The sequence below is a fragment of the Apteryx rowi genome, unplaced genomic scaffold (genome assembly GCF_003343035.1).
Source record: "Apteryx rowi isolate R43461 unplaced genomic scaffold, aptRow1 scaffold_979, whole genome shotgun sequence".
Taxonomy (NCBI): domain Eukaryota; kingdom Metazoa; phylum Chordata; class Aves; order Apterygiformes; family Apterygidae; genus Apteryx; species Apteryx rowi.
This window is the reverse complement of record NW_020451292.1, coordinates 83,941-100,792: the sequence shown is the minus strand read 5'-3', so window position 1 is coordinate 100,792 and position 16,852 is coordinate 83,941. Positions and strand designations below refer to the sequence as shown.

Genomic DNA, 16,852 nt, shown 5'->3' with positions numbered 1-16,852 from the left:
GCACTTTCTGCATTTGGATAGTTCTGGCATGCCAGAGGCACTGTCCTGCAGTCAGTCTTCATCAGGAGCCAAGACAGTCAAGCAGGGGGCTGAAGTACTAGGATGATATTCTGGCTGGCAGCTCTGAACTTGTTGTTTTATAATTGAAGAGACCTGAGGGAGTGCCCTCATCCAATAGCGTATCTCTAACTGTTGGGGCTTTAAGGAAAAATCATAAGACTTGCAACAGAATTGTGAAAGATCAGGAGTTCAGCAGGAACCCAGTCTTCAGATAGGTAGGTTTTTTGACAGTTAAGCCATTTTTTTGTTATTGACAAGATATTTCCACTAAGCATTATGTTCTACTGAATATCACCCATATCCTCTATAATTATACTTTATGGGTTTGACAACAGAACAATTATTTGTAAAAATTTAACCCAGAATGCATGGAATCCAGACAAATATATCAAAATGAATAGTATGAGTCAATTTCTGCTCTCAGTAACTCCATTTACGACTATGAACTACAGAATACATGAGGAGAGACAGTACAAAATTTATTCCAATAACAAATTCCTCTTTTGTTCTGGACAGATTTGATTAATGAGTTCAATAACCAAGACTTATATCCTGGTTGACTTGCAGGATTCATTAAGTATTGGAATTTTCATTTGGGGCACTTAAAAGATTGAAGCTTTAGCTACATCTAAAATTTTTGTCTATAAAATTCTCCTAATGGACTTTACACAGACAAGATACTGTCAGAATATCTTAAACCAGCTTCTTTAGGAACTTTTTAGGTCATTGGAAGACTAGTTCACATGCTATTTCAGCAAAGGGACACTAGAGGTCTTGCCAGAATATCTGTAACAATCCAGGCAAGAGAATCACACTCTTTAACTCTGCCAGCTTTTAAGAGGAGACTAGGCTGCTGCCTGACAAGTTGAAAGAGTCAGCAATTGTGAATGTCACTGCCACAAGAGGACAACAAGAGCTGCTGTTAATCAGCTCCAGTGACACCAGCCTTTGAGAGAGGCGGGAGAAGGAAAAAAATGAGAAAAGGTGTTAGAAATGGAATTAATAATGTTATGCTTTGAAGCAAAACCAGCTGTTTGTTGAAGGGAGATTTCAGCGTTCATCTTTGCCTGAACGTGAGGCACTTGTCTACAGTGCTAAGTGAAAGAGGGCCAAGGAGAAAGCTCGTGCCCCAGACTCCCCATTGGGACACTCTTACCTCCCTTCCTGGCTCTGGGGTAGACTCCTCAAAGACAGTAGCAGGCAGCACCCACAGCAGGCAGTGTGGAAGAGGTCGTGCTCACAGCTAGATGGTGCTCCAGGACGTTTCTGGCAGGCCTTGCAAGGGAGCTTAAGAGTGACTGGAGTGGGGCAGGCCAAGGGTCTGCCTATCTTACTCCATTCTCCCTCAAACACTGGCCACAATTGCCTTTCTCAGAAAGGCTAAGAACAGAGCAATCACATAATGTCATTTCCCCTTTACACTCCTCCAACCTCTGACCATTCTAAGTTTAGGAGTTTTCCTGAGCCTGCTGAGGTTTGCCTATTTAGTAACCTGAAACGGATCTCTTTTCCAGGTACTTTTCCAGTCTCTCTGTGAAGTCATCTACTATGTGCATCTACAACACCTTTGGCAAGGCATTCTCCATTTCTACTATGTGTTGTAGGAAGAGATACTTCCTTTTGTTGGTTTTGAGCCCGGATCCCATTAGCTTAATATGTTGTTCCCCAGTTCTTGCATGGAGAAATGCAGTGAAACTCATCCCTGTCTGTCTTCTCCACACGACTCAGGATTTTGTAGACCTCTTTCCTACCTACCTTACGTCAGCTCTTTTCCACGCTGATGAGTCCTAAACTAYTCAACTTAGGAAGCTTCAGTTTCATACCTTAGATCATCCTTGCTGCCTTTCTCTGGACCTTTTCCAGTTCTTACAGATCCTATATGAGATGAAGGGGCCAGAAGTATGCAAAGTAAACAAGGTAGGGGTGAACCATGCATTTTTACAATGACACTGTCAGGGCCCTGAGGCACTAATAGGCTTTAAAAGCCCTGACCAGCCTCACCTGGACCTCYCACCAACACCCACTGCCCAAGGGCCCAGGGACTCCATTTAAGTGCAGATCTGGGCCCTTATTCCTTGTCTGACCTGTGCTGTATGTAGACCTGTCTGCTGCTGTCCTGACTTGCTGAGTTGACCTTACAGCTATGTCATGACCTTGCCTTATCTGATGATCACTGGATAGTCAACTGAGCCTGTAGCTGGCTCTACTAGGGTGCTGTGAGTCTGCTCCCTGTTGGTGAGGACACTGCTGGGGTCATCCTCAGCTCCTGGCTTGTCTTCCCTGTGGAGTGTGCCCACTCTTGCTGCTCCCTGGCAGGCATTATAGTGTGTGTGGTTTTGTTTTGGTTTGTTTTTTTTCCTCCTCCTTATTCCCTGATTCCTAGCAATCCTTAATGTTAGATTTGCTTTCTTCCTATTGCAGCTAATGTTTGAAGCTACATATTATGATACCTAAAGGTAGTGGTCATTGCAGAGCCCATCATTTTATATGTGAAGCTATGACTGGTTTTCCCCATGTGCATTACTTCACACTTATTTCACCCTCAAATGTTCATGCTTTACACATCTTCCACAGGTAGGTGTGCAGGTTACTCTCTTCATTGCAACAGCTCTGTAACTTCCTTGATTGTATGGTAAACTGCTTCATCTCTCTAACCTGGCAGAAAAACTTTTTTTTTTCCCCCCTGGAGAGGGGGGAGTTCATTTTTTTTGCTGGTTTAGCAAGTTGAATCAGCTTGCTCAGCTGATTGAGATCCAGCACTAAGTGAGCTTTCCCCCTCCCTAGCAAAAAAAAGTGAAAATCTGTATGTTCACACAAACCTGTGAGTTAGCGCAAAGGCAGAGATGTGAACATCCGGTAGTAAGCATGAGAAGGAGGAACAAGATCTTCCTTTTTTTTTTAGTGGCAGGGAACTGCTAGATTCTCTGGGCTATACCATGTGATTGCACCCTTCAAAGCACTGGGTTTTGTTCTTAAGCATCTTCTAGGGGTTGAGACTGAATCTGGGTCTGACTGCTTGCTATAAAGCTGTTTTGCATGAGATATAGTAAATAATGTGAATATAATGTGAATTTAATATATGTGGTCAAATGAGATTAAAAAACACCGAAACCCACAGATGCTAAGAATTTATATTTCATTGTGAAATGTATTTTAATTAAGGAAAAAACATCCTGAGTGCACTTATGGGACAAGGAGAGGGATTTCAAGCTGGCTAACATCTCATTCTAGTATTACTGCATTTCAGCCTGCTTTTCAAATTTGGCTGTGTAAAGTGGGTATGCCAATGCCAGCTTCTGCAATATAAAAAAGGAAAAAGTGAACAGATATACCCAAAAGAATCAGTCTCCAAAATGCTTGGAAAAAAGAGACTGAAAAAGACAGAAAAAACTAAAAGTATACTAGCAATGGAAAACAAATTTGTTTTACTTCATAACTTGGATTCCTAGTCCAGTTCTAAGCTTGGAAGTAACTCATGTATGGCAGATAAAAACAAAGGAAACAATCTTAAATCATGCCTTTTTTATGTTTGTTTATTATATACAAAAAAATTCCAAACACATTCATAGAGATTAAATTGTTACACAATAAAAAACAGAAAAAAACAGAAACCCATACAGTCATGTCTCCTCTTCAGTACAGGCAAACAAGGAAAAATGTCACTCAGAACCCACGTTCCCCAAAGTGAAGGAGGTATAGACATGAACTTCTTGATAACTCCTCAAATGGTATGCACATATATCTGTATATACATATATCAACACACACCCACTGAATAAGGAGGGTAGCAGTCCTGTCACCTTAAGGTGTCCCACAAGGACACGTTTCCAGTGTCAACAGTATGGTGGGCTACTTCTGAAAATAATTTCTTCTTCTGTTCTCTTAAAAAAAAATTTTTCACAGTATATACTGTCAGACTCAAAAGATTGCTCTCATTAGGATCATTTCCAAGTTCTTTGCTCAACGAACAGTCCCACTGACTTGCACAGGATTTTTGCTTAATGTGAGCTAACTACAGGCTAGCTAGTGAGATGACATGAAGAGGTACCTGAGTGAGGCATCCTTCCTATTCCCTTTCAGGCAGCGTCAGAAGAGGGATGGAGTGCTATGAAGGGCTGTGTGAGGTTGGAGACAAGAACATTTTCAGTCAGTTGTGACTATCTTTTCTGTCTTGCAAACGGAGCAATTCAATGTTTTTGAAAATATGGAGTTTCTGCCCTTGCAGCTCCATTTGATGTCAGTTATAACTGAGGCATGTTTCAGCACCTTTCAGGAGGCACTAAGCACTTCAGGATTAGGGTCAAAATATATGAGAGTGAAAATCAGCATTAGAGCCAGGGCAAATGACTGTTTTCATTCTAAAAGTATTTGTACATTAAAAAAAAAAAGGATTTTATTATATCCTCCAAAGCAAAGTTACTGCCACAGTAAAATGCTGAAAACAGTTTTGCTAGTGAGAAATATGGAATTCTGTGAAAGTGGATGGTTAAAGGGACTTGAACAGCGGGGTGAGCTATGCACTGCTAAATTCATAAGAAGGTTTGCAAAACGTGAGTAAACTGAGTTTCTGCCCTATAGATGTGGAACAGGTTAGAAAGAACATAGTTTGTGAATGTTTTTAGACAGTGTAGGTAAACAGAGGCACATATCCAAACTCCTCAGATTTATATAATGTTTTTGAGAGTACTGTGCTATAGCAGATAACTATAAATGACATGTTCAAAGAGAATGTAATCAGATGAGCTGGCCTTAGACAATACAGTCCCCAGCAAGCAAGCATCATTTTAAAGTTTCTCTTTAAAAAGGCAGAATTGTCTGCTCTGTTTTTACCTCTTCCTCCATTCCTGGGCTTAGCTAATAAGTAAACGTCACTCTTTCATCTCACAGCTTCACCTTCAAGCTTATGGTCTCTTCCTCCTCAAACCCTCTGCTTATGTTTCCTGCACAGAAGCATAGATTTGGGCACAAGCAGACATTTTGGAGCATGTGCTAGAGCTGATACAGGAACTTGGACCTGAGCCCCAACTCATACAGGAACAACTTCAGGGGGCTCTTCTCTTTCAGAATACAGAAGGTGATTTAGAGTTGCAAACCCATCTCACCATACATATACACTTGGCACACAGGCAGCTAGTGAGGGTAGCTTTCACACAGTAACTTGATGGGAAGGTGTGGATTGACTGTTTGTTGCTAAGGTTGGCCTTGCAGACAGAAAATACACAGATCACTTGCAATTAACACTGTGAAATGACACAAAACACTTCACATGACTTTTGAAAGGTATCACTAGGTCTACTGACTTTTATCCTGCTCTAATAACTAATGATACTTTGACACAGGTAGAACATACAAATATCTCTCAGTCTATTTTGTAGTTATTCAACCACTATAGCAAAGACCATGGTAAAATTTGGGGTGGCAACAAAGTTAAAGTACAGAGCAAATTGCACCTTGATCAGAGGTGGAAAATTGGATTTTAATCATGTTGTATAAAAAGAAAAGACATAAATTGTAGCAGCCTTGGCCTGATGCCTTTTACTCAGACGCATAACCTACTATACTCAGAAATTGGTATAACTGGCAGCCACTGCTCTGTGCAGACCTGGCATTTGGTGTCTGAACCATCTATGTGTGATGTTAAAGAGAGCCTCCTACTCAGTTAGATGAAGTCACAGCATAGCAAAGGGATATGGGGTAGCTTTGTCCCACTTGTGAGGGAAAACTTGTCTGGCTCTGTCAGGCAGTTTTGGCCCTTCACTGTCATGAGAGCCAAAAGTAGATGTACAACTGTAAATACTGCAGGAAAAATATAGTTCTGAGTCATCCTGCCTTCATCTGTCCCCCAGGACATATCCTGTAGCTGTTGTCTTTCTAAGCACACAGGCAATTGCTGAGGTGTGAGAAGAACATGACACAATATATGCAGCAGGCTGGAGCGGGTTATTTCAGAGAGAAGTCCCAGACACAGGACTGCACAATCAACCTGCTTATATTCACAACCTACTTCTAGGCTATTTGGTAGCTCTCCCATTCTCAAGACTTGCTTTCTTTTTTTTTTTTCCTTCTTTCTGTTTACCTGCTTGAAATAAGTACATTCTGACATCTGGTCACACAGGCAGGTTTTCAGCTGGTTTCTGATGGGAGAGAATCACTCCAATTTGCTGTTGAATTCTTATATATTTAGCTGAAAATATGGTTAACAACCTACACCACCTCCATAAGGAAGATAAACTCATCATCCTCATGCAATATAAAGCAAAATTCTGTGCTGAGAGTGATGATTCTTCAACATGGCCTATAGAGAATTGGTGAAAATGACTTGTTGATACCAGTCGTAAACCAGCAGCAGCATTATTACTGTAGTAGGTCACTGTGAGAAAACTGTTTTCTTAAACCAACTGCTCTCCACTTTCCTGAGAAATTAATAACTTCAAGAAATGATATCAGCTCAGCAGCTGAGGTGGTCTCAGACACTGTTAGTTTTAGCTTTTCTTTCATTTATAAGATATTTTGCTATACAAATTTGAAATAAATAATGTGAGTCAACCTAACCTTTTCAAAGGTTAGTGTGGTTTGGTACAGATACTGGGTGAGTGTTGTGGTGAATTCACAGTGGCTATACATAATGCATCAATGGTAAAATGACAAACTATTTTTGTTCATTCTTTTATAGAAATACAACATGAGAGGAAGCGATACATCAAAAAAATACCACATTGTTTAGAAAAATAACTCCCCTCCCCTAAACCCCACTTCAGTGTATGCTTTAATTCATATACAGTAATATTTCACATTCTCTGAGAATCAAAAGCCTTTGGCTAATCACTGAGATTAGAGAACCTGAAAGTAATTTTGGTTCTAAACTTATCCTTTGATTTCATGCAGTAGAACTCATTCCAGGCTGACCCTTAATGATCAATGTTGTTTTGGCTTCACTGGCTCCTTGAATAAGCTTAATACCTTTTATTCTTCCATTCTTCCCAGGAAACAGTGGCTTACTAAAGTATCATGTGAGATATTCTCTCGTGAGTATAGTTGAACTTCTGTCACTGCAGCGAGTTATTTTGAAGGTAGCCATTCTAAAAAAAATGCCTTCTTTCTCTACTCCTGGAACTCACAGGTGCCTTTCTGCTTGGGAAGTCTAAGGCTAAAAAACACTTTCCTGCCTTTGCAAATAGACTTTTACTCCCTCTAACCCATCCATAGGTCCACTTGACATAGATCTGGCTGACATGGTCCTGCCAGAGAATAAGCTTTCCCTTCTGTTTTCCAAGCTGTCACTGAGCAGTGCCTTAGGATGAAATACTTGCATGAATTTCTGGTAAAATTCTTTGGATGCAAAGTAGTAAATGAAGGGATCAATACAATTGTTGAGGCAACTGAGGCACAAGGTGAGCTTGTAGGCAGGGTACAAACTTTTGTCATAAAATAGGCGGCTGATCATATGCACAAGTAGGATAAAGTTATTGGGGGCGAAGCAGGTGATGAATACCAAAAGGACTATCATTGCCAGGTATATGGATCTAGTCTTCTGCTTGTTACCATATCTGTTAGATGTCTGAATAAGCTTCCGAATGGTGCCAATATAGCATCCCACTGTTACAATGAAAGGGATCAGAAAGAGCACCATAAATAACGTAAGGAGAAAGGCTACCCAGGCTGCAAAGTTGGGCAGCATATCCCATTTGAGGACATCAAAACAGGTTACAATCCCTAGTTCTTTCACTTCATAGGTCAGATCTGTGCTTTCTAGTGGGTAGAGAGCTAATAGCAAGAGAATCCACATTCCCAGGCAGGCAGCTAGGGCATACCTTTTTCTTCTCCACTTTATTAACTTCATGGGATATACCACCCCCATGTACCGCTCGATGCTGATACAAGTCATGGTCAATATTGAAGAATACATGTTGGAATAGAACATCACGGTTACGAGGCTGCAGAGAGTCTTGCCAAAGGTCCAATGATTGCTTTGGATGTGATAGGTAATCTGGAAGGGAAAGCAGCAGGCCAGCATGAGATCCGTGATGCTCAGGTTGATCATGAAGATAACAGAAGGTGTTTTGGGTTTGATATGCCAGCAGAGGACCCAAAGGGAGAACAGGTTGCCAGGGATACTGATGAAAGCCACCAGTGTATACACCACCGGGAGGGTGATGGAGATAGCTTTATTCTGGAGCATTGCCAGTGTTTCATTGTCCAGGTGGGATCCGTTTTTAACCATTATTCACAAGGAGGTTGTTGATACCCTATAAGCTAGCTGGATCATATCACGAGCACTYGGCTTAGCAACCTAGAAGACAAATGACAAGAGAGAACGAAGCAATATGTCATAACAGAAATTAAGATCACATTTCTTCTATTAATTAACTTTTTAAAAAGCCATAAATATGTAAAAAGCCACAATTCATTTCTGAATAAACTGGATCCATCAAAAGTATCTCCTGAAAACTGGCTTCTCCTTCTAAATTGTGTTAGTGTTTTGCCAGTCTCACTTTTTCTTCCTAGTTTTGAACAGCTAAATGCAAGGGTGAAAAACCTTTTCCTTGTTGAATGGCTTTCTGATACTATTTGCAGACCATATATTATCACACCTTTTATTGTTATGTTATTGCAATACAAATAAAATCACATAGGCTCAAACTGTGAAATGAATTCAATGCCTGCATGTGAACACTATGCTGTAGGATCCCCATGAGTTAAATCCATCCTATCTGCTCTGGATGTCATGAGATTGCTCTCTTCAGATACACAATATTTTCTGGTTTGGGTTTTGTTTTTTTGTTTTTGCTTTTTTTTGTCCGGTAAACAGTGGTCTGTTTCAAGTAAGTGCTGAAGATCTTTTTATATGGGAAAAGAGAACATGCAAGCAATTATTTTTAGTATATCCATGCTATAAACAGAGGACAAGAAATAAAAAAAACATGTATAATCAAAAGTCAAAGGTAGATTGTAGTTGCTCAGACAGATTTACAGGCTGAAGGGACCAGGCTAAAGAAGTAACAAGTCATCTTCTAACAAAAAGAAAAGCTATAGAGTTTCCATTCTCCAAGATGTAAGTTCTTGGAAAATGTTCTGTTTTCAACTGTCTCACTGGTGTCACCTCTAATTCTGCAAAATGAGTTTCAGTTTTGCAGTCTGCGAAGCAAAACCATGTTTCACTGTTTGGCCTATACAGAAGATCTTCCTTGGCAGACACAATAGCTTATGGTTTTAGCTTATTTATTTCATACAGTGTGGTAACGTCTAAGAGCTGCAAATAGGAACCTATACCTCAGCATGCTACATGCTTGCATACTTATTTTCATTAAATTGTAAGTACAGGGATGCAATTTTAAAAAAAGTAGAGAGTCAAAAAAGTGAAGAAATGGCAATAGTGTTGAGAAATGCAGATGATAGATCAACAGTAAGTTCTATGAATACTAGGAATAAAGGCCTGAATAGGTGTCCAGGCCAAGCCAGCTATAACCCTGGGTACATCTATGTTGTTAAATAGAAGAGGACCAGAGAGTGAGTACAAACACTGGATCCTGATCATCTGCACTGTTTAATCCAAGTATTTCTTTCCAAAACAAACCTGCCATAAGAGAGACAAGTTCTAGAAAATGTAGGTACAAGTCATTTGGTGTCAGTTAACCTCAGACCTAGTTAAATTACACCCTCTTATTTAACTGCATAGACATGATCAGTGAACAGTGCAACAGGTCACTCTCTCAGAGAGGTGGCCAGCCTTGGGGGTCACCTAAATATAGCTGGCAATAACTGTTCTGACAAAATCTGTTATTTCTCACAGAAGCTATTACCAAATAACTTGCTAGCCTTTTCACACACACACACACTCAAAAAAAAAAAAAAAAAAGATTCCCAACAAGGTCTCTACCGCAGACCTTGGTGCAGTGTAGATATTCAACTCTAACTTTAAAAATAAACTGGCTGCATATCCAGAAAAAACACAGCTACAGCAGCAAAATGCTTAGTGTGGGCTTACTGCTGTCATTTCTTGGCCAGATCAATTTAACGTAGTGCTTCAAATGTCAGCTAAAAAGATTCAGAGCTAATGAGAGTCATATCAAACAAGCGGTGTTAACTAATGTTTCTGATCTTTTAGGAGTTTTTAGCTGAGCTGTTGGAAGCCCAGAAAAAAAGCCACAAGAAAATAGAAATTGCAAAAAACCCAACCAGATGTGTTTCTAATATATTATGCATAAGACAGAACAAACATGTTCCAAGAAATAAGTACATCATGTGATCACAACTGCAAAAAGCTCTTTGAGCCAAATCCATTTCACATGAAATTCTGCTCTTATTTGTAGAGTTATATCAAGCAGGAAACTTCCTCTTGAATTTTCGGGGGAACTTGAAAAGGCACTTACTGACACAAGACTTGAAAAAAAATTAATATCATCTATTTCATCCCTTCTCTCTATGACTTACCATAGTAAACATCTATTTATGGACTCTTTACTGCCTCAGATACCCTTCTCAAGTGACACCTTTTTGTGCCTAAAATCCCTAAACTCCTCAAAACCAACAGGAAAGTTTTATTCATATCAAAGTGTTTACTGAGCTCTGATAATAAGCCTTTGCAAGTGAAGGATCTTTATTCCCRGAGACTGAGGGGTCTCACCCCTAGATAATATTCCTCTAAAAAATATATGTATTTGGAAGGTGGGAGAATAGGTAAAAATTCCCATTAAATCCATCACACCAATGTTCCTATCATAAAGCTATTGAATACTTTGTATACTGCGTTTTGTGTTAGTGCCTATCATGAAGGTGTTTTCTGAGAGCAGCTTCTAGACTTGGGTTTTCTGAGGGCATGTGTTGATGAGAAGGAGATAAAAAAATCACATAAATGCTGAAACTCATAAACGATGAAATATGTGAAGTAGCACCAGGATTAGCAGCTTAGCTAAAGGCAGATTTTATGCACTTATGGAACACTACTGTTAGTAAAACACAAGTGCCTCTTGAATATGGGTTATAAGGCTCCAGACTTTGTGGTTAGATGCCCTCAGGARTCCTCCAGAGACAGTAGGTGCCACTGGCATGGTTTTCTGTAAAGGAAGATGTCCATCACAAAGAGGGAAAAAGAAATGGTGTTTCACTAGTGTCATTTGCAAGGGCGAGGAGGGGAGTGAAGCACGCAAGACTCTCCCTTTGCCAAATCCTTCTGGGGCTCTGATCCTGAATTCCTTGGTCAGGAAAGCCTGGGCCAGCAGAAACTTCTGCTCTGAATCACCGTTACTTCTGATGCTTTACTTTTTAAATGCCTGGATTAAGATGTTGGACTCATGAAAAAGTATTTCCACATATTTTTGCTCTCCTGTTACTGTGTCTACTTGGGTTTAGTTAATGCTGTATTTATATTTCCATCTTATTCAGGGTAATTTTATGTCCTTCCCCCCACTGCAACTACAGTCTCTTTCTGTCATTTGTGGTTTAACTTGAAAATGTCATAAATTAAGCGAGAAAGTAATGGTTGTAAGGATTAGAATTAGATTCCTCATACATTTTATATGTCTCTTTCTTGCAAATGCAGCCTTCAACACAGTGCAAATCAGTGGAGCTTGCATGGATTCACTGCAGGAGGCAGTTTGACCCAGGAGAATTTAAAAGCATCAACCCTGAGCTATGGTTTCATAGACATAATCTGTAAAAACACAGGTTCTGTTACATAAATATCCCTGTTAGAAAGGTATGATTTTGCTTTTATTTTGGAGACAAACAGATACAGAAATAGGCTGAAAGAACAACTCAGTAAGGATTCTTCAAATAAGAAATAAGAATGAGTCCTACTGCCAGCTACATCAATCAAGCTTCTGACATAGAAAGAGAAATGTTAAGCATTTTTCCTTGCCTCAATCTGAAACATTGAGTGAATGGATGTAGTTTGCTATTAGATACTAAGAGCACCTGAATCCTCTGGAATAACCTGCACTAAACTTAAGGAGGATTTTCTTGTTCCTCCTCATATTCACTCATGGTGCTATATGCAGAAAGCTCACTTGGAATTTCAGTAACCCTAGGTTTTCTTCTGCACTGTGGCCACAAATAAAGGTGACAGATGTCTATTACCTCTGGGGACAGGAATAGTGATTCCTCTTTCTTCAATTGATAAAAGATGGCAAATAACACAGTAAAAGGTTCACTCAAAAGCAAATGGTTAAAAATCAGAAGAGGATAGGACTGTGGTATTTGTCATGGAAGAATAACAAGAGAGATGTGTCTACTTTCTTTTTATGAGAGTACTAAATAAAACTGATGTTTTTCCTCTCTCATATCTATTCTCTTCCTGTTGTCAATGTCAAGTGCACCTGTGAAAATGAAAAGCCTGTGAACTGACTGAAAACCAGAATTAGCATTTTATAAAAAATTTTGTGATTTGTTTTGTGATTTGGGATAGAAAAATAAAATTTTGAAACATACCATGCAGCAGAAATACTGTGCAAGCCCATTCTGTTTCATCATTTTTGATTCACTCACTGTCAAGGCAGTACTGTGTTCAATACAAAGATGTTATTTTTATAAATTCCGTGTTATTTTTACACTTTTAGTGAGACACCCTTCCAGTTGAAGAATGTGGGATAGCATGTTTCAAATTACAGGAAAAGGAAACTGAAAATCTGAACGCAATTGCAAACTCAAAATGAAATAGATTTAGGATGAAGTAAAATGAAAACACAAATTTTACTGTAAGCACTATGAAATCATACTAACAGTTTAATCAAAGCAAACAAAATTGAAAAACATAGTTTGCTTTTTATCAAGAGAGTGCATTTTTGGCAAATATTTGCTGAAACTTGTTTGACCTGCTCTATTTATGACTGTTACAAGGTGGTAATGAGAGCTAAAGGGTTACATTTATGTGTAATTAAATAAGATGGTTTATTTTTATCTAAATTTAGCTAAAACTCAGTAAAACTTAAAAGAGAACGATTACTGTTCGCGATTCAATGCCTCCTGGACTCTTTGAATCACTAGCGAGAAGACAGGATACTAGATGAGTGTAGAAAACACAAGCATTTAATTTTCTTCATAGACGGTGAGGAGGAGGATTTAGGAGGACAAAGAGATGGCATCTTGAGTTGCAAGAAGAGTGACAAACACTTTGATATTTAGATAAAGCAAGGGGTTTTCACATGAGGAACAGTAAGAAAAAGTGTCCTTTTGTAACACATCACAGTTACACATCACTGTTCCTGAAACATCATTGATCTGATTCAGAGAAGCCCTTCTGGAAAAGTTCAAGTCACAGAACTAAAGAATGTGGATGCGTTCTTCTCTGATTGTATGTTCCTTAAACTGATCGTGGACTTTACTGAAAGAAGCCATAGATTTGGCTGGACGAGTCTTTCGCACCCTCATAATAAACCTTTTTTGCAAATTTTAACTTGTAGGCTTACATCTCTCCAAGCCAAATTTTTGCTTCACTCAGTCAAGATCTGAACCTAAGTCTTCTAAGAAACTTCTTTGTATTGGGCTTTCCCTGTTCTTTTTTTTTTTTTTTTGATTGTGTTTTTGTTTCTGTTGTTTTGCTCTGAATACCATTGTTGCAAAGATTGAAAAATGCTGCTCTCCAAGTCTGTAGTGAGCTTATCATAAAGACATTACTTCACACAAGTCTTTGGCTTATCATCTTTTAAAAATAAATACATTTGGGCAAATGAGAGTTTTACCCTCTCTGCACATGTGTGTAGGTACTGATTTGTACTTCTGAACAAACAAATCTGAAAACAAATAATTAGCTGCATATTCCTGACCTATTCATTTAGCTTTAGAAAAATAAGATGAAGAAAAATAAGACAAAACTGTCCTTTTTTTTCTTACTTTTCATTAAAGATTATTCCAATAAAGTACATAAGAAAACCATGCATGCCTTCACTGCAAAGATAGCATATTTTTACAATGAAAGGACTACTATAGTTAGCAAAACTAAGGCAACACCTTTTAAGAATTCAACACAGCAGCCCAGGAATTCATTCCTACAGGGTAAGCTAATATATGAATTTACATTCCTCTGTGGTCACCGTCCATGTGCATGCTCTTATTTCCCAACAACAGAAGATAACTTGTCCCTTGGTGAAATGACACGATCTTGCACTTATCCTGGAGGAACAGCATGCGTGCRTGCAGTTACTGAAAAATTGCTGACATCTGGCAGAGAACCTTGATTGCATTAGACCATACTATGTATGTGCCTGCTATCCTGTGTCTGAGGGCCCTACTGCAGAGAGCTTGTCCCTAAACTACTATTAATCGATATTGAGTTATGGCAAGATGGTGAAGATTTATATTTTTACAGAACTTTGACCACAAAGAGTGCTAGATCAAGTCTAAATTTAAATACATAAACTGATTTCCTTTATAATTCTAAATCTTATCTATGCCCACGATTAACAGACTTCCGGTCTGCAATTACTTCCTAATACAAGTAATTGCCTCACATAGCTCTTGTGAAAGTCAGAGGAAAAGGCATAGTCAATCATTTCCCTTCTGACCCCAAAGGCCAGGAAAAGAAGTATTAGTTTGTTGTCACAGGGTGTCTGTGGCAGATAATATGACAGATTCCCAAAAACGAATCCTTCAGCCTTCAGAAAACTTTATGGTCTTATATTAAATCTGTATGGTATGACTGGCATTTTACAGCAAATATATATATATTTTTTCTATTTGAAATCTGTACTTTGTATCTTTTCATCTCTCTCTTCTGTGAAACTCTTTTTAAATGTTTCCTCTTCTATTCAGTCCACAAAGGAATTGAGGTAGAACTGCATGCATGTTTTTGAAGATTATCTTTTGAGATAAACARCAAAAAAAAACAACTCTCACACATTGCTTTCTCTTGCATTTACACTAAGTATATGACAGTCTGTAGCTGTTGATCAATTTAACATATTATGGGGTCCATAAGCAGGAGAGTCAATCAAATTTTGCAGGTGTAGTTGAAAGGATATTTGGCATGATATTTGGGAAATGTTTTGAGGACAGAATATAGTATAATTCTAACTTTAATGTAATTGTACTGTGGCCAGAAATTGGAAACAGTGTTGTTAGTGATGAATCAAAGAACTCAGCTGAGCTTCCAGTAGTTGGTTTCAATACATATAAAATCTCCTACTATCTCATAGATAAAAGGGGAACCTTTTTCGTCAAATAGTACAGAGGCATATCCCAAAAAGCACACGCGGGATAACTGGTGATTTTAAATGTAGGCTGTACTATTGTTTGTTAAGATCTATGTGATTATGCAACTATTTTTTCAGAGCAGTAGCATCAAGTAGCAGGATTTGGGTATAGCTGGCACTTTTATTCGCCTGATTTTAGCTTCAGTGGGATTAACATCTGGACAAATATAAGTGCCCATTTAAGGGTGAGCTGGAAAGTCTAGATTCCACTGACGGTACTGGGCAGATCTTCAGTGACTGTAATAGGCAGGTGTTTGAAGTTGAATCCAGTCCATTTTAAACATCCCATTGATTCAGATCCTGGTCTCCTGGAAGCCCTTAATTAGCTGGATTCTATCACAGTCTGAATTAGTTCACTAAACATCATTTTCTCCTTTCACATTTCAACCACTCGGCTGCCATTTTAAAATGACCAGACCAGCTTCTATGTGAAAATGAGTTGGTACAGAATAGGACCTAATATTTTACCTGATGAACACTTACTGGGGCTTTAATTCTACCAGTGCATCAAAAACTACAATCAGTTTTACGTAAGTGTGCTTGTACTGTTTGTGTGGCAAAGATGCCACAGCTGGGACTCAGGAGAAAAATTATTTTGCCTTCTGTTGGACTCGCTGCTCTAATTGTTTAGCACATATCATTTAGCCTTTCCTGACAGCTCACCTACAAGGCTGCCTGCTCTACTTTCTCCCCAGATGTCTTCTGTAATATTCTGATGGTGAACTCCGGACGCACCGGGCATTCTTCTTGCATTCTAGCATCTGGACTAGCAAAAACATAGTCTGGGCTGAAAAATGCACAGGACCATGTGCTCTGTAGGAGATTAATTGGCATGTACTTGGCAAATTTCTCTCATATCTGATTCTCTGACCCTGAAAACATTTTCCTCCAAGAAGAGGTAGATGTACAGAATAAATAAGCCTTGCTTCCCAACAAACTGTGCCTCTTTCTGAATGGCTTTGATGCAAAAAATGGGCTGTGGGAAGCTCTGTCACCTGGTTGGAACTGAGATTAATTGTGTCTGTTCATTCCTCTGGAACTGCTGTCAATACCTACGGAAAACAGGTGATCACACTGTGGTACCCAGATGGCATGATCAGTATTCATTTATCTCAGGACCAGTCCTGCAGGTTTTATATTGATGTAACTCCCACCAAAGTCCAAGGCAGCTTTGTGTGCACTGCAACTCAGCATTCTTTGCTACTCAGGTTTTTRGTAGGTAAAAGCCAGATCACCCGGCCTTAGTTCATGCAAACTCGTTCTGTTCACACACCAAAAAAGCTGAAAGCTGACTTCTCTGCAAAGCTTATGGCTTGCATTAAGCAGCAATAACTGCAGCTGCATGGCTTGTGGTTGGCACAAACCAGAATTTGCTTGCTGTAATTTCACACATGTAATTTCACACATGCCTGAAAAATGCTGAGCAGATGTACCCAACGGCACAGTACACAGGTAACACAAATCTTAGAAATAGCTAACTACATGAGCAGATAGACAGTATGGTCTAGTTTTAAAAGCAGTTACATGTGCACACAAAGRAAAAAGAGAGAGATAGTAGGATGATTTTTCAACTTATTTGCCATTTAGCACTTTTCCCCTGAGTTTTC

The 16,852-nt window shown here is 39.0% G+C and overlaps 1 protein-coding gene across 3 annotated transcripts in view; it reads right to left on the bottom strand.

Moving 5' to 3' along the window:
- Nucleotides 1-3,572: 3,572 nt before the first annotated feature.
- P2RY8 (P2Y receptor family member 8) overlaps nucleotides 3,573-16,852 on the bottom strand; it is a 35,368-nt gene continuing 22,088 nt past the window's right edge. For all 3 annotated transcript variants that reach the window (XM_026054973.1, XM_026054974.1, XM_026054975.1), the window contains exon 2: nucleotides 3,573-8,350. In XM_026054973.1, the coding sequence (XP_025910758.1) occupies nucleotides 7,208-8,281 (1,074 nt within the window). In that variant the 5' untranslated portion in view covers nucleotides 8,282-8,350 and the 3' untranslated portion in view covers nucleotides 3,573-7,207. The remainder of the gene's footprint in view (nucleotides 8,351-16,852) is intronic.